This window comes from Barbatula barbatula (assembly GCF_947034865.1).
Source record: "Barbatula barbatula genome assembly, chromosome: 1".
NCBI classification, from domain to species: Eukaryota; Metazoa; Chordata; class Actinopteri; order Cypriniformes; family Nemacheilidae; genus Barbatula; species Barbatula barbatula.
This window is the reverse complement of record NC_136766.1, coordinates 35,887,424-35,905,930: the sequence shown is the minus strand read 5'-3', so window position 1 is coordinate 35,905,930 and position 18,507 is coordinate 35,887,424. Positions and strand designations below refer to the sequence as shown.

Here is an 18,507-nt window from a genome sequence, read left to right as displayed (position 1 = left end):
TATAACATTTATAGTTTAATCTCCAACTGTTGTGTCCCTTATATGAACCATAGTTTTATAATACTACAACTTTACCATGTGGTCTCATTTTAAGAACCGTAAGAAAATGATGCTATCTAGGCTATGACACTTTTTAAACCATGGTTAATTTATTGCTTTAAAAGAGAAATATTTGTGTAAAGGTTAGAAATGTTGATCTTCGAGGAGAATCAGTTTTATGGTTAATGAAATGGGAGATTAGTGGAGGACAAATGTTTGAGATGTGATGTGGTCACGAGGAGATCGCTGCAGTCACGCGCTCACGCGGTATTTAAACTCCGTGTCCAGAACAAATTTCTCTCTAAACGGCCAAGAGCCCGTGCCCGCTGTGTTCTTCTGGAGTTGAATTTGATTACATGCCTATTTTTATATGGCTTCGGTGTTCTGTGAAGCTTTGTAGTTTGGGAGATCTTTCTTAACAATCACTTTTTTGTGTTATTTATATTACCGGTTATTCCGAGAAGATGTGGAGATTGTATGAAGTTTTTCTTCTCGGTTGTGCGCTCGGGTACGTGCGCGCTCAGTTTCCACGCGCCTGTGTGACTCCGGCGGGTCTCAGGAGCGCGCAGTGCTGCCCGTCTCCGTCAGGTCTGGAAAATGACCCGTGCGGCGCGATCTCCGGGCGCGGGCAGTGCGCGGACGTGAGCGCGGACGCGCGTGCGCACGGACCGCAGTACCCGTATGACGGACTAGACGACCGCGAGCGCTGGCCTCAGCGCTTCTTCACGCGCGCGTGTCGGTGTAATGGGAACTTCGGCGGCTTTGACTGCGGCCGCTGCAGACACGGATTTACCGGAGACGCGTGCGAGCAGCGCGTTCCCGTGGGTCAGAGAACCATTTGCTGTTAACCCAGCTGTGTCGTTTTGGAAAGACCACAGGTGTCCTCAGCAACCAGTTTCACCTGCTAACAAATCTATCATGTGAGGTGGTCTGAGGTGGTCTTTTCAACAGGACACTGTCTGTTTTTTTTTATTTGCTTTGACGCTTTGGTTTTTTTGACGTCACAGTAATTCTACTCGATTTCAAGGTTATAATGGTAATTGTATTGGAAACTAATACGGTCTCCGTGGGTCTGTGCGCCTCGTGTGCTAAGTCCAAAGTATGGGAACCAACAGAACACCAGTAAATCCTACTGGAAAAAACCCACAAAGCACATGTCATTTCAAAAAACAGTTGATTGTTCGTCATGGAATCCATTAGAATTTCTGATCCATTACAATTGAATTGAATTGTCCATTAGATTTGAATGTGTGCATGAAGACAAAAAAGTGTACTTGTGTATAGGATGAATACGAGTTTGCTTTTTTAAACGTAGCCTATACGCCTATTTATTAAAGATGAGGCGATGTGCGTAAAGCACTTACCTACATATTTTGTTTATCATTATACATTTTATAAATACTATTTCCGCGTACTTCAGTCAGGAGGAACGTGATGCAGCTGAACTCAGAGGAGAAACGCGCCTTCGTGAACGCGCTGGACCAGGCCAAGCGCACTGCACACCCGGACCTGGTGGTCGCGACGCGCCGTTACGCGGAGATCTTCGGTCCGGACGGGAACACGACTCAGTTCGAGAACATCAGCATTTACAATCTGTTCGTGTGGACGCACTATTACTCTGTGAGCAGGACCTTCCTCGGACCCGGACAGGACAGTTTCGGCGGGGTGGACTTCAGTCACGAGGGGCCCGGGTTCGTCACGTGGCATCGGTTCCATTTACTGCAGCTGGAGCGAGACATGCAGGTGCGCTACTACTGTCATCCACAAACGTTATTTCGCAGATGCTCGAGTTGTAGAGAGCAAAGTTGAAAAAGTTCTTCATTACAAACATACATTGTTTTATCAAATATGTGTGAATGATTTTCCTTCGCAAACGTAATTTACTAGACGTTGGCTAATATACAAAATCCCATGAAATAGCCTGTTTAATAATGATATAAATAGCCTATTTGTATAAACTGCTTGTATTTCTGATCAAGGATTTTTGCACATGAATATGCAGAGCAATGGAAAAACTTGAAATCGTGTGTACAAAAGAGACGTGTGTCTCCACAGGGCAAGCTAAAGTGGGCCTTTTCTGTGTTGAAATATAATTCCTGTTTAATTGTCATTATAGGCATGTTTATTTTCTCTATGTGTCTTTCAGGACATGTTAGGAGACGCGAGCTTTGCTCTGCCGTACTGGAACTTTGCCATCGGAGGCAGCGAGTGCGACATCTGTACAGATGATCTGCTGGGAGGTCGCAGCTCCTTCGACATGAACTCCATCAGCTCCAACTCCATCTTCTCCCAGTGGAGAGTCATATGTGAGAGCGTGGAGGACTATAACACGCTCGGAACCATCTGCAACAGTAAGACCTGTCATCTCGAATCGGCCCCGTGTGACTCATTACGAAACAAGATATGGTTTTGTGTTTATATGATGGAAGTCAGTGTTGTCGACGTTCTTCGAAATATCTTCTTTTGTGTTCTGAAGCAACGACGGACTCATACGGGTTTCAGTAAACCACGAAGGACCATGGGTAACCTTTTCTTTTCTTAGGTTCGGAGAGCAGTCCCATCAGAAGAAACCCTGCGGGTAATGTTGCTCGTCCGGCGGTGCAGCGTCTCCCGGACCCCCAGGACGTGGCGTTGTGTTTAGAACTCAACGCGTTTGACACGCCGCCCTTCTACTCGACGTCCTCTGACAGTTTCAGAAACACCATTGAAGGTCACACACACGCTGTAATTTTTCAGAGGAATTTTATTTTTTTAATAGATTTTTGATGTATTTTTGAAAGAGAAGAGAAAGACCGTGACTGTACAAGAAAACCAGGGGGAAATGTGTAATTTTACAGTTTCTTTCTTGCGCTATGTTGATCTTTAAAGAAAGATTTAATTTTTTTACAGTTTATTTTTAAAATGCGGTCAAAAAATATACAATTACAGAAAACGGGGACATTTGTAATTTAACAGTTTATTTCTTGCGCTCCAGCCATGTTGGTCTGTTTTTTATTTTTTAATTTACAGAAAAAGATTACAAATTTACAACAAAAACAGGGAAAACTATTTAATACACACCCTTATATCGTATAATTTTACAGGGAAAACGGTATTTTCAGATTGTCTAGTTTACAGAACATTTACAGTGGGGAGAGTGATCGTGAAGTGAACATCACGCGTGTGTTGTTTTGCGCTTGTATAGGTTACAGCGCTCCTCAGGGGAATTATGATCCAGTGGTGCGTAGTCTGCATAACCTGGCCCACCTGTTTCTGAACGGGACGGGCGGACAGACACACCTGTCCCCCAACGACCCTATTTTTGTCCTGCTGCACACCTTCACCGACGCCATCTTTGACGAGTGGCTGCGCAGACACAGTCCAGGTAAATCTGACTCTGCTTGTGCTGTCAGTCTGATGCAATTTGACAAAATGTTAACGTATGAACGCGTTTGTGTGCCTAGAGTCCTCCGCCTATCCTCTGGAAAATGCCCCCATCGGTCATAACAGAGAGTTTAATATGGTTGCCTTCTGGCCACCAGTAACAAACGCAGAGATGTTTGCCACAGCGTCTGAAAACCTCGGCTACTCCTATGAGGTGGAGTGGCCAGGTGAGCATCATCCACATCATATTTAGAGTTGCATTTGCTTTGGACTTTGTGTGAGTGTTTATTTCATCGCAGCTCGTCCTCTCACCCTGACTGAGATCATCACCGTCGGTGTGGTCGCCGCTCTCATCGCCGTTGCCGTTATTTTCGCCGCCATCACGTGTGCGGCCCGCTCGCGCTCGTACAGGATGGAGGGTCGACAGCCGTTACTGGGAGAACATTACCAACGCTACGATGATAAAACACAGTCTGTAGTGTAAATGTGTCGTGTCATGTTTAATATATTGTGAAGGGACAGGTGGAATTATTTACTTTATCAAACATGATTATGTTAAACTAGGAATGAGAATAGAATGCACATTCTACCTGTCTCTGTGAAAGTTGTCTGTCTGTCTGTCATTTCGTTTGAGTTTGTCTACATTATGTTTTTATTTGGTGGGGTTTAAGACAGAGATGCACTTAAGGCAATGTGAAAAATACTTATATTACATCAAAACGATAAGCGACGCATGACTGTATTTAATCGTTTACATTGCAAATATGTCAATATTTAAGTATAAAAAGATGAAAAACAACTAATAAAAACTGTGTAAAGTGTTTCATTGGCTGCTACAGAGCACAGATGTGTCTTTTTTTCAATTGTATGTGAATCCGGGTTTTTCCAGATATGAGCAATCATTATTAATCATGTAAACTAGTGTGCACCAAAACATTGACATCATTTTTCACGTTTTGCGCTTTCATTTAAAATCCTGCGCTCCAGCATCTCATAACATTTCAGTCTTTGGAGTAAACGAAGTGGTCTAGTGTTGAGAATTTGCTTTATGTTTAGGTGGAAAAGTGCGCTTCAGTGGATCAGACGTTAAAAAAGAAGCGCAAATGAAGTGTAATGTGTGTTATGTACCGCAGAGGGCGCCAGTACTTCACAGCTCGTCACAGGTGAACATGTTTTCTACCACAGTAAAGTAACCCTGTGGAAACAGTGAGACAGGTCTCACGTTACAGCACAGAGAGACAGAATCGAGTCATGAACACGCTGTTGTCTATTTTTATGTCTTGTGTTGAGGAAAGAGACTCAATGCGAGACACGAGGTGAAAGAAGAGCCTGTGCGCATGCGCGGAATCGAGGGCGGGAGTCACCTGTATGTGCGCGCGCGCACCGTAAGTCAGTCAGTCGAAGAGCCGCTAGAGAACGCCTTAGATCGGACCGAAGGGAAACTCTCTAATCAGACCTGTGTCATCCACGGACTGATGTGTCTCGCGTTTACAGCATCTGCGCGAGTATTTTAACCTTATTTATTATTATTGATGATGATGATGATGATGGACGAGCTGCCGGACCTCAGAGACCTCGAGAACAAACTGGGCCGTAAAGTCCCGGAGAGTCTGATGCGATCATTCACAGGCGGATCTGAGATCGGATGTACTGAGATCAGATCTACAGATCTACACACACTTAACAGTAAAATCATCTTCCTCAGACAACAGATGGTGAGTTTCACTCAAGAAACTAAAGTACTTTCTACACTGTGTAGTTACTACTTAAGAATACTGTAGTATACGTTATTAATCAAGTGTTGTAGTTATTGTAGTGTACTACAGTATTTTGATGTGTTATTATTTACTACACTTTACGTTTTTATCTGTGTGAGAATACTGCCCGCCGGAAGCTTTTATTTGATTCTGTGCTCATTGTTGACGGACTCTTATCTACACACGTCATCATACACGTGCACTAACGTTTCATTGTGTTTTTATTGATATTTTATTTTATTCATTTATTCTTCTATAGCTTTCCTTCTATATGTTCAGAGGACATTGGATGTATATTTTGTATATGAAGAGTTTGGTTTCCAAGTAGATTTTTAAAAAATCATGTCATTTTCAATCAAACTGCAGCCGGTTTGTAATAATATTGAAAGCTTTAAACACAATTAAAACTTGATAACTTCATAAAAAACTGAGTTATTTCATATTTTATGTAGTGTTTGAAAGTTGTATTTCGTTAATAACATCTCTGAAAAAAACTGAGTCTCGCCGTTTAACACGATCAACAACATTTAGCAAACAAACACAATCATCAGACAACAGTTGTCTTCAGACAGGTTGTAGGTCATTCATTGGTGCGTGTGTGTGATGTGTGTGTGATGTGTGTGTGTGTGTGTGTGTGTGTGTGTGTGTGATGTGTGTGTGAGTGATGTGTGTATGTGTGTGTGAGTGATGTGTGTATGTGTGTGTGTGTGTGTGGAGGGGTCATGTTCTTGGGCTTTGATGATGGTCGGTCAGTTGGGTGTTAATGGCTCACACAGAGTGATTAAGAGCACTAACAGATGGTCAAAGCTACACAACACTAAACACACACTGTGCGATCTGCTGACCCACAACACTAATAACACGCTTTAACATCTTAAAAAGAAATACAGCAGCAAGCCTGTGTCTTTTACCACAGTTAACCGGTTTAATATGATCAAACCTGTACTGATACTGTCTAGCCTGCTCTCACAGGAATTCTGAACCAAGGCGGCTAATTTGTATACATGCTCACTATGTCAATTATACAAAAATGTGTAATTACAAGAAAACAAGATGGAAGACAAGTATTAGTTGCTGAGAGTGTGTTGATCAGAATTCAGAACAATAAAAATGGATTCAGGACATTGTGACTCCCATGATTAGTGACACCCAAATAATTCATGCTCATCAGTTTCCAAGTCATTATACAATAACACGATATTTAAGCAATTTCACAGTGAAATTAACATATTTAAGATGATTTGTGTCGACGCCTTTTATTGTCCCGTTTCAAAGGGTCACGGCTAAACACAACCTGTGAAGAGAGTCAGCTCATTCACTAGAAATTACTGTTTTAATTACACGTGTCAAATGACTTTAATTGAGATTTTATATTAGTACTTACATTTTTTTATAAATCTGGATCCCTGTTTCCTAACACGGATATTATACCTTTTATTGGACGATTCCCCTGGAAAGCATGGCAAAGAGCCGCCCACGAGCCAACCGATGAGTGATAGGAAGACGCGCTTAATAAAGATTGGCTGCGCTGTGGGCCTGCAGCTGCAGCTCGTTACTTTTGCAATAGTGAGAGAAGTTGAGGTGTGTTTGTTTGTTTGTTCGCTGCATTTTGGGGCTGAATGTCATATAAACGGTGGATATAACGCTGGATTTGGAGATGGTTTGAACCTATTAGATGGAGCGTTCCCAGTGCTAAAAGATGCCCGACATAATGTTATTGTGTTCTCGTGCTGTAGTTCCATCCCAGTGCCCACCTCCAGCTCATCTTTTTCCAGAAATAATCGTACAGCTCTATCTCTTAGATAAAACTAAATACTCTTCAAAGCTACAATGTAAGCTATACTTCTTATTAAAAAAATGTTGTGCTTTCTTATTTTATATCTTGTTTTGTTTATTGCTGTAGGAATGTACAAGACTCTTAATGCCAACAGAAGTATTTGAATCTTGAGCGAGAGAGAGAGAGAGAGAGAGAGAGAGCAACAGTCAGTCATGTAGTGGCATTTACATTACATTTACATTTATTCATTTGGCAGACGCTTTTATCCAAAGCGACTTACAAGTAGTTTTTTTTTTACAGTGGCACATTACTGCAGAGCAATCAGGGGTAAGGTGCCTTGCTCAAGGGCCCTTCAGTCATGACCTGCTGACACTGAGATTAGAACTGGCAACCTTCTGATCACAAGCCCAACGCTCTAACCATTAGGCCACAGCTGACCCCGGCATGATCCACAATAAACATGTTAAAAGCTGTTGCTATTTCATGTCTCATATGTTGTGTGTATGAGATGAAGGAGAACAGAGGAAAATAAACTCATGTGGTGAAAAAACACAATGTGAAATTGTTCAAATGTTGGAAGTGAAGGGCCTCAGCCGTTCAGAAGAGTTAATTTAATCTACATTTACTCTATGAATAGTGCAGAGATGGTGTATTTTTGTATGCAAAACCCAGAGGCGAGTTAGCATATTAGTGCTTCTGGTTCAATGGGTATTTTAATGGGTTTTTGGTTAAATGCCTAAAATATGGTCTGTGGTTAACAAAACCTTATTTCGATCATTGATAGGTCTCAAAACTCGAGTACTCGGGGGGCGGGGCGTCCGTCATGGAGACAATGATCACAATTTAATATTTTAGCAATATTTTGGATTACATTAGCACTTTCTGATAAACCAAAATGTTATTTTACAATATATTGGCTAAAACGAATGGGCAGCAAATCCTTCACTATCATTTCGGCAATTAGTTGTGTCATTTTTTCACCTCTGGCTGGGCTGGATTTCTGTCTGACGGTAAAAGATGCGATGCTTTTCTGAGTTGCGTCATTGGTGGTATCGGAAGAAATTTTATGTACAAATACTAGATGATAACGCAGTGGTAGATTTGTGTGACAGCATGGCGCTGCATATTTTGCACTGAACTGTTTTTTCATCTATTTTCTCGAAGTGAAACCAGACATCACTACGTGACTTTGAAGCCATTTTCTAAATTTTTCGGTTTGAACTTTGGACCGCCCTCTGGCAACGCTAACCAATCAGGGCTCAAGGTGCCGACCACAATGCTGCTATAACCAATTAGAAGTATTTTTTTAAACTCAGATCATCGTTTTTATGATCGATCGTCGCTGTCACGTTCGAGTACAAGAGTGATCGAGTACTGTGCCCATCCCAACTCGAAACTACTTTTAGTTTTCCTGTTGTATGTACATCTTCCCCCTCATGGGTTTTGCTCACATCAAGTTTGTTGTTTTTCCTCATAAGCGACTACATACGTAATCTGAAGACTTTTCATGTTAATTCTGTGGAATAGTATCAAATGTGTTTATATTTGTCCACAAATATAATTGTGTGTAAATGTGTTCAAAAAGTCTTAAAACGCTGCCTGTCTATAGTTATACTTTAATGCAGTTGATAGCAGAAAAGAGACAGTCGTTTTAGCATCAATCAATAAAAAAGCTTCTCTGTTTAAACTCTGAAAACACTAGACCGTTTGAACCAAAAGAAAAATTGTGCATGTCAAGACCATATTCATATATAATCTATATACTATATGAAAGAGTAAACATTTTATTTCTTATAGAGTTTAAAGCAAAAAGAGAGGGGTTGTGTTTATACGTTACACTGTTGATTTTAGTTTGTAATAATGACATTTTTCCGCATGTTCACAACTCAATGTAAAGATAAAACTTAACAAGAGAATTTGCATATGGTTTGTTCTCGCTCTGAACGGATTAGAAATGATCCAGTGGTGTCTCAAGTCATAGACTGATAAATGACGTTCCCTGAACTTCTCCGTGGTTCATTTCGTTTGAAACATCTAAAATATGACATCGTTCGTCCTCAGACTAAATCTGTCACAGCAAACAGCGCATCATGGTGATGGGTTTGTGTTTGTATATTTGTCAATAACGCCGTGCTGAAGTTTCTTGCGGAGATCTGCGGGCGCTTCTTCCACGCTGCCTTATTGGGCTCTGGTGCAGGAAATAGCATGAACGCGCCAACCGTGTCTTCAGGGCTAAACATGATAGGTCAAACATTTATTACATGCACTTAGGGCATGTCGTTTCAAGGTTTGAAAGAGTTAAGGTTTCAAAACCACAAATATTTTCTCTGATAGCGTTTCTAAGGTATGAGCTGTGTTTGCAGAAAAATAAATCATTAACCATGTCTAATAAATATAAATCATTTTTGGAAAGAATACTGTCATTTGTAGGCTTGATTTTGACCTGACACACATATGTTGGCTCAAAACTAATTGTATTGTGTCCAGTTGAAAAGTCGTTTTTATACGCAGACATTTGGAAATAACACTTTTTAGTGTTGTATCAGGGTCAGCTGTGGCCTAATGGTTAGAGCGTTGGGCTTGTGATCAGAAGGTTGCTGGTTCTAATCTCAGTACCAGCAGGTCATGACTGAAGGGCCCTTGAGCAAGACACCTTACCCCTGATTGCTCTGCAGTAAAGTGCCACTGTATAAAACTACTTGTAAGTCGCTTTGGATAAAAGCGTCTGCCAAATGAATAAATGTAAATGTAAATGTATCAGCAATGTCGTGACACCGCAGTATTTTCAATTGAAGTAATTATACAGTCAAAATCTCATGCCGCCGACTGTCAGTGTGATTATCAATATTGTTTTGTGTTCTGAAGAAGAAAGAAAGTCTCCAGGTTTGAGTAAATGATGTTTTATTTTTGGTCTCTTTAATGAATGTCTGAATGGTTAAAGTCACAGAGCGAGAGAAAATGATTGGCTCTCATGTTTGTGGTTGGGGTCTTCGAGACGGAGCCGGTTTCTCAGGTCATAAATACACACATACACACACTACTCTCTTCAGTGGGTAAACATCACGATGACAGATCGGAGCTTAATGATAGAGCAACACAAACCCATCAAATGTTTATCTTGTGTTTGGTTGAAAGCATCTAACAAAAGTAATGCAATGTAAACTCCGAACATGAAAACAAACAGAGGCAGACTGTCGTTACCATGGGGATGAGTGTCAGTATTATGGGGTGTCTACAGGAGAAATAATTGATGATGTGCCAGCGACGGGTTCATGTTACTTCTGCCTGTTTCTCTCGTCTCATTCGCACGACATCACGACACAACTTGTATTTTGCATGAATGTGCGGGTCGGTAACGCCATGCAAATGATTGAGCTGGCTCTGAACATAACTAGCTTGCCTTCTGGATTTGTGTCGTATTGTATTTAATGTGTGTGTTTTATTTGTTTCTTTATTGTTTTATTGGGTTTGAGGATGGACAGCTGTTCATCAAATATGACTCGGAGGGAGTGATAGTGAAATGTGCACCGATTGGATTTTCTTTTTTGGCCGATACCGATTTTAACTATCGTCCGATACCTATATTGGTCAATTGAATTTACAATACTAGCTTGTTTTTCTGCATTAATTTTACTGAACATGAATTGGATCCATTTAACATTTTAAGAGGCGCACAAGTTAAGATAAAAATACAATGAGACAACATTTTTGCTGTCCAATATATATTTTATTAACAACATTAACTCATATTGGACTTAACACTGAACATTCCTTTAATAAATTTAAACAAAGTCTGTGCTGTGCTATTTAATTATTTAGCTCTGAGAAAAACGTTGGATTATTCAGACATGCAACTCACTGCCTCCATGCAGGTAGTTAATAAAGCATCTGTGTCGGCCTTTTTCATGCTATTGCCGATATGCTGATGGTGTTAAATGAATCCAAAATCGTCCGATTAATGTCAGTGGCCGATACATCGGTTCATCCCTAGCAATGATCAAATAAAATGTCTTACTTTTTACATTTAGTAATACATTTTGTCTGTAGATTCACACCTTTCACTCCTTTTAAAGCTTTGATTTTGGCAGATTTGTAAAATGAGTTTTTGATGTCATTTCTAGTTCTTTTTCTAGAGCAAAGGCTAGTATAGTATCATTTTGGTTTTAAGCAAGTACTTTTCTCACGGTGTGTCAATGTTGAAGATTTAAGAAGTGAAGAGATAACATGACCCGATGTCACACATTCTGTGTCTGAAATAGTCCGATTTTATGACCTCTGAAAGAGGTTTTGTCTTCAGTGGGAGAACCGTTTACACCCTTGAATATAGTGTGTATAGTGTGTGTATGTGTTTATTTATGACTGTTTGAATATGTGTGTTGACCTGGAAATACCCATCCAGTCTTCATTCATGACCTGAGAAACTGCATCTGACTCTTTAAATGTCCAGAAGAAAACCTGCCATTGTTTTCTGTGAGGTCACCTTCATTACTACACGCTGACTGTAACCGATAAGGATTCTTTCACTTAACACAGAAAATTCAAGGGCTGATTATCTGGTTCTGTCCGCAACAGTATCTAACATACATTTGAGCATAATAAGATTATTCCTGAGCGACTCGACTTAATTCCAGTTAATGCAGGATTGTGTTTCCATTACTCTCGTGCCAGCTGTTACTCTGATTCTGGCGCACTCTTATTTCCTTCTAATAATACAGAAATGATCAGAGTAAGTAAAGGTTCTTCCATAGCATTTAATCCATCATCACAAAAAACTCGTCCTTTTTTACTTTTAGGATATAAATAACTAACATAACTCAACAATTTGTTCTCATAATTCAAAGTCGTTGTCTTGCAGCATGTTATCGGTAGGGATGTAACAATTAACTCGGCTCACGATGAAATTCACGATTCTGATCTCACAATACGATTCATTCACAATTAATTTCTATAAAATGAGTTGGAAAATTGCTTTTTTGTTATTTCTCAAATGCTGCACATTTCTTTGTTAAATAAAAATATATTTTATGTCAAATAACAAAACTAAACTGCGATTTTAAAACAAATTCCAAATATAAAGAAACAATAATAATAATAATACAAAAGTCTCTTTAAAAGAGACACAGCCCCTCCTGCTGTTCAAAACATGTATTGTGATTTAAATAACATCTCAACCGGCTTGAATCGTCACGTGTTATAATGGATTCGGCTCACGGTGAATCATTACATCCATTCAATAATACAATTATTGCCGTCCTAGTGACACATTTACCAGCTTTACGTTACTGACATCAGTTTTTTTCCCAAACACAGGTTCACCTCCGCGCCATTGACGTCAAACTGATGCAACAGCTGCTGTCAATCAACGAGGGAATCGAGTCCATTCGCTGGGTCATGGAGGAGAGAGGGGGCGTGGCCAGTCGAGAGAGCAGCTCGACGGGCAGCTTGTACAGCCTATCAGACAGCCAGGACGCCTCCCAGCACGGAAGTTGCAGCGACGGGTTGGACGGCATTTCAGTGGGTAGTTATCTGGACACGCTGGGTGAAGATGACCCGGATCGTTCCTCGCCCTCAAACCTGCTGGACGGTTTCAATGGTAAAGATGCTATTGAAGAGGAGATGTTTACGAAACCCGCCTCTCTACGACCTCGTGTTGACACGGATGAGTACTACTGCTTCGCATAACACGGAGCATCTTCACTGAAAGACAGATGAGGTTCTCAAAGATTCATAGTGTTTAGATGAAGCTCATGAAACTCCGTCTAATTCTCATGTTTGGTTTTGGATTACTGGACAAGTTTTTAAAAGAGAATCTCACCATTTATCATACCCACGATGAATTCAGCACAATCGTGATGACATTAATGTTAACAGCAAGAACATAACATCATCAAGAGAAGATGATCAACAGAACAAATGCCATTATTTATCGCGAATAATGGTGACGATCATTCGACCCATTATCACGCTGCCTTATTTCCTAGCCAAATCCTTTTTTGTCAACACTATTCGTTTTAGTTTGGTTATAAACCTTTAGCGATCCTAGGTTAAGAATTTACCAGTATTTTCACAAAAGTTACTGCGTGAATTAAATGTAATTTCGGTTGTCAGCGTGGTTTGGAGGGATCTGTCATCTAATCTACACGTGAGGATTGTTATACAGGTTATGATTGGCTGTAAGGGCTTTAACTCTCTCAGGTTAACTGTGTCATTCATTCTGACTGTGGAAGGAAGTAGAAGTTTACAGGTTTTATATTTCTGACATTCAGTCTTCAATCATGCTAACGTTTCACACGCTACGCTAAATTCTTCTCTTTGGTTTGTTTCATTTGATCATGTGCACCTGCCTTGCACTGATACAGTAGATGGTTCTGCTCGTGTGAGTTCTCTTTATATTCTGTGAAGTTCTTGAACTTTTTTCATGTGTTTAAGTGCAATTTCTGATCTGCCAAAAGCACGTAGATAATGAGATTTTGTCGTTACTTGAATCTTTTTAGTGTTTTCCGTCGTTCCATTAGTAACTTTGTAAATGTAAATTTTCTCATCTCTAAAGCCGCAGCAGGTTTTGGCTGTTTGTGTTGTTGTTGAAATTTAATTTTGTTTGTGACTGTAGCGGTGCTGCTTTTGTTTCTCATTTATTTTGTTTTTGTGTAAAGATGCAATCCGTAACATTTTGAATTGTAAAATTGCATGTTAGTACAACGGTCAAAGACGAAAAGGGTTTTTAGTAAAACATTTGTACATAAATATTGTGTTACACTTAATGACAATGTAACATTATTTCAACCAAGTTTTAACATTTACTCTCCAAAAACTTCATCGAAACCATAATGTAGATATTTTACTAGCATTTAATGTGCTTTCTATTTACATATAATCACTTTTGTACATTTATTTTGATGGTGACATCTTGATGTCTTTGACCCACTCATGGTATGAATCATGATTATAAGTGGACCGTTGTGAATCAGGATGAAGAGATTTAAGTTTTTTGATGTACTTGCTTAATGACTGAGTTTTGTTTATTTTGAAAAAAAAACAACGTTACGGATTGCAGCTTTGATTGATTGCTCTTAATTTATTTAATTGAGTCTTAATACATTCTGGAAGAATTCAAACATGTGTTGTTTCTTTCTGTAAGGGTGTCAACATCTTTTAAATTGACCAATTGAACTAAAGGGAAATTTAATAAAAAGATGAAAGATTTGTGCACACTGTCTATCAACCAGAAGTTTCTTATTCTGCTATGTTATGTGTCAATTAAGCCAATATGATTTCATGGTGGGCTGAGCTTTTTACAGTCACATCAGAATAAAAATAAGCAATCATTTGCCGTAATGGACCAGAGAGACAGTAAATATTTCAATGACTTGAACGTCAAATGTAAAATCTCTCATTTGTAATTTGGACAAATGTAACGAAACTGTTTGTTTTAATCAGCAGTCATTTCATTTTCGCCTGTTTTGACAAACCTGCAGAATATTTGTTGTTAGTTCGGCACATTTGTCGATTCATAATGACGCTCAGACGGAATGTTGATGGTCTGTAGATTATACATGCACCGTCCTCCGCATCCACCCGTGCCGTCTGCAGGCACACACAGGATCATTCATTCATCAGACAATGAGTTGATTTCACAATCTCTCGCTCACGAACACACTCGGTGGATTGACTATTCATGTGTGCTTCCCCACGCTAACAGACCAAAAGAGCTCGTAGTCTTTTTATTAGACATGTCATAATGGACAGACCGTGACATTTCTTATTAGCTTATAACTCAACATTTCTATTTGTTAAAGACAACTAATCAGAAAGTAATCAAATGAGATCGAGCAATCAAAGTATGTGCAATAGCACAGACAATTGTAAAGCAAACATACAAATAATCAGTGTTTTCTAGGTGTTTTAGGTCGGTGTAATAATAGTAGTTATCAGGTACAGAAATGAAATAATGGAAATACTTTATAGTCTTCAATATATTGAGTATAATATTGATTTTACATTACCAATGTTATAATTTAATCAGTAAAGAGTGTTTTTTGTCTTCATTCTTTGTTGTTTGATGAACAAAACTGAGAAGTTATTATGCCGCTGCCCCTTTAAGAGATGCACGGCTCTAATATAATGTAACACACATGCGCTTCGTTCCGTTTACAAAGACATCATTGATTACATTTATTACAAGGATTCTTGGTAATATTGGCGTTTTGGCATCATTTTGTGTCGATATGTCTAATTAAGAGTAAGGAGGCGTGAAAGACAACTCAATTCAGCATTTGACATCAGTATCGGCATTCCGGTCGCATGAGAACCAAATCCAGTCCTCTTTTGCATCTTCTTGGGAATATTCAAATAGTCTTCAAAAACGTACAAATGATAATTTTCCATGACCATACAGCACTGGCCCGAGGATCTCAAATGCTGGCCCCGGTTTATGTCGAGCCCTGCTCTTGAATGTGGATTTATCTTTGCAGCCACTTCCTCATCGACCGACTGTCACTTGATAACCAGATGAATTGGTCAACTGAAACTTTTGACCATTCCAAGATGGCCGACGAGTATAGATTCACAAAGCCCTTCTCCACTCTATTGTACATGTACCTGTACCAGATCTATAGAAAGCTTTCATGTGGCTTTAAAGTGTGTTTACACAGATTCTAATGGCACACAGTGGATTTACACAAGAGTCTCACTACGCAGCTTCATTCCTCTTTTCAGTCAGATGACCCCACCGTGTCTGCCTGAATTCTGGACATGAAAGAGTATCACCTACAATTCAAACTCTCCAAGACAGAACTACTGGTAATACCGGCCCACCCATCAATTGAACACCAGCTTAACATTCGGCTCGGACCCTCAACTATAACACCCTTGACCAGCTGAAAATCACCTCCCACATCGCAACAACCTCACGAACTTGCATGTGCTCTACAACATCAGGAAAATCAGACCGTTCCTGACGGAGCCTCTCAGCTGCTAGTTTAAGCTCTGGTCATATCAAGACTGGACTACAGCAATTCTCTACCGGCCGGACTTCCAACCAATGCAGTCAAGCCCTTGCAAATGATCCAGAATGCAGCTGCACCTCTAGTTTTCAATCAGCCTAAAAAAACCCATGTAACACACCTCCTGATCTCACATCACTGGCTTCCAGTTTAAATCTCTGACACTGGCCTTCAGAACGATATCTGCAAATTCGCCCATTTACCTTAACTCACTGCTCCAGGTCAACCCATCATCTTTGGTCTGAAAATGAGCGACGCCTAGTTGTTCCATCACAGCGAGGCACCAAATCGCGCTGCCCCTGTGGTGGAATGAACTACATCAGCCTCCACCCTAACGCAGCTTCCTTTACAACTTTAAAGAAACAGCTCAAAACATACCTGTCCCGCATTCATTTGACTAACCAATAACTGTCTATGTCTTGTGTCTAAAAAAATATTCTTGTTCATTGTTTCCCAGCTTTGATTCTCTAAGTAGCATGGTCTTGTATACTAATGGTACTGCTTAGCGTGTTGACTAAATGTTTATGTGCTCTCCTACTTGTAAGTCACTTTGGATTAAAGCGTTTGCCAAATGAATAAAGAAAAGTAAAAAATAAAACGAGTCACATGGAATGATGTATAACACACTTAAAAGCTGAACATCATAAATAACTATATTCATCAAATACACTCCGAAACTCAGTTTACAGGTGAAGACAGAAATGACTTTAGTTTATGTTGTGCAATAACACATTGTGTGTTATAATAATAATGTTTAACATCAGATGTCATTACTGTAACCGCTCTCTCTCTCTCTCTTACTGTGGTAAAACTCTTACCGCCCATTATTCATTCGGATGGGTGTAATTATTTCTACTTAAGTAGCCAAAAAAACCACAAATACAGAAGAAAATGAGACACCGTGTTCTAACAGGTCGAAAGGCGTCGAGTCAGACGGTCATAATCGCAGCATAAAGCCAAACAGGAAAATCTGGATCCAAATGCTACATTATACAACCAAATACGGTCTACTGCTTCGGCCGAGATGTGTGAGCGTGGAACAGATGGACACTTCTCTATCCCATGATGCCACAGGAGCTAAGCAACGGTCATCTTTCAAAAGTAAAGCAGTTAAAGGGGAAGTTCCCCGAAAAACAAAGCAAAATACCAACTTGAATGGATAGATTCTCTATTGTCAGTGTTCACAAAAATGTATATAACTACATTCGTATAAAAACAAACTTCAATTTATAAAGCATTTTAAAGTAATGAAGCATACATATTTACTCTTTATCTTATTGTAAACTTATATAAATCATTTATATTCAGTTGATACTGTTTCTCAAACTGTTTATAGTGAAAGTCTACTGTAGGGAAATAATGATCTGATCTCCTGCTGATTTTGTTGTTGAAGAAATGAAGGGTCTATCATTTTTATGGTGGGTTTATTGACCTGTAACTGATGGAGATGTGTCAGGACTGTGAATCTTGAAGGTGTCGCGCAGCACATTGGAGTTTTAGCCTCCGTCACAGATGTTCTGTAGGACTATAGGGTCTAGAGACTGGCTCAGACATTTACTGTAGAATAAATCCACCATATAAATGATAGACTCTTCATTTCTCTGTACGCAGATCAGCAGGAGATGAACTCATAATCCCCTTCCTGTAAATACAGTGTGTATGTGACAAACTCCTGTGCAAGAGAGACGTGTTTGACATTGTTCACATCTGTGTGTAGTTTGGTGTGTGTGTGGCGAATCATTGTACGTTTGTGTGCAGAGTTATTACGCAAAAATAACATTTTTAGAAGAGTTAAAATAGTTTTCAATGACGTGTTTGCTTTTGCAAGACATGTGTGACATTTTGCGTGTGTGTTAGGTGGTATTGTGTTTAGGGTTTTGAGAAATGCAGCCATAGAAATAGTGTGTAAGCAATTTGAATAAACTGTAATACACACACAGAGAAGAGCTGCACGCATGGACATGTTCAATTCACACAATACAGAGTTTAATCCCAACATGACGTTGAGTAAACATCACAGAACATTCTCTGAACTCATCTGTCAGGTTCTAGAAATCAAACAAAACATCACCTCTGTGATTTCACAAATGAGCTGTGTGTGTGTGTCTGTGTGTGTGTGTGTGTGTGTGTGGCTGTGTGTGTGTGTTCCTGTGTGTGTGTGTCTCTGTGTGTCTGTGTCTGTGTGTGTCTGTGTCTGTGTGTGTGTGTGTGTGTGTGTCTCTGTGTGTGTGTGTGTGTGTGTGTGTGTCTCTGTGTGTGTGTGTGTGTGATGTGTGTGTGTGTGTGTGTGTCTCTGTGTGTGTGTGTCTCTGTGTGTGTGTGTGTGTGTGTGTGTGTCTCTGTGTGTGTGTGTGTGTGTGTGTGTGTGTGTGTGTGTGTGTGTGTGTGTGTGTGTGTGTGTGTGTGTGTTCAGTCTGACTTTTTGTGGTGTATGAGAAGGTTTGGTTGTGTGTTCTTCTTTAGACACACTGTAAATCAAACCAACAGAAATAATCTGAGGATACATCGGCACACACACACACACACACACTTTGCGTGATGGGCTGGTAAAGTGAATGTTTCCAGTGCT

The 18,507-nt window shown here is 39.9% G+C and overlaps 2 protein-coding genes across 2 annotated transcripts; both read left to right on the top strand.

Moving 5' to 3' along the window:
- Positions 1–335: 335 nt before the first annotated feature.
- Positions 336–4,233, top strand: tyrp1a (tyrosinase-related protein 1a). The gene is made up of 7 exons (XM_079465907.1): positions 336–864; positions 1,460–1,782; positions 2,186–2,390; positions 2,582–2,749; positions 3,224–3,403; positions 3,483–3,629; positions 3,702–4,233. Exons 1-7 carry the CDS (start codon positions 504–506, stop codon positions 3,884–3,886), a joined length of 1,569 nt encoding a protein of 522 aa, XP_079322033.1. The 5' UTR covers positions 336–503; the 3' UTR covers positions 3,887–4,233.
- A 557-nt stretch (positions 4,234–4,790) lies between these two features.
- On the top strand, positions 4,791–16,512 carry lurap1l (leucine rich adaptor protein 1 like). The gene is made up of 2 exons (XM_079463467.1): positions 4,791–5,117; positions 12,247–16,512. The coding sequence occupies exons 1-2, from the start codon at positions 4,935–4,937 to the stop codon at positions 12,616–12,618; spliced, it is 555 nt and encodes a 184-aa protein (XP_079319593.1). The 5' UTR covers positions 4,791–4,934; the 3' UTR covers positions 12,619–16,512.
- The last annotated feature ends 1,995 nt before the right edge of the window (positions 16,513–18,507 follow it).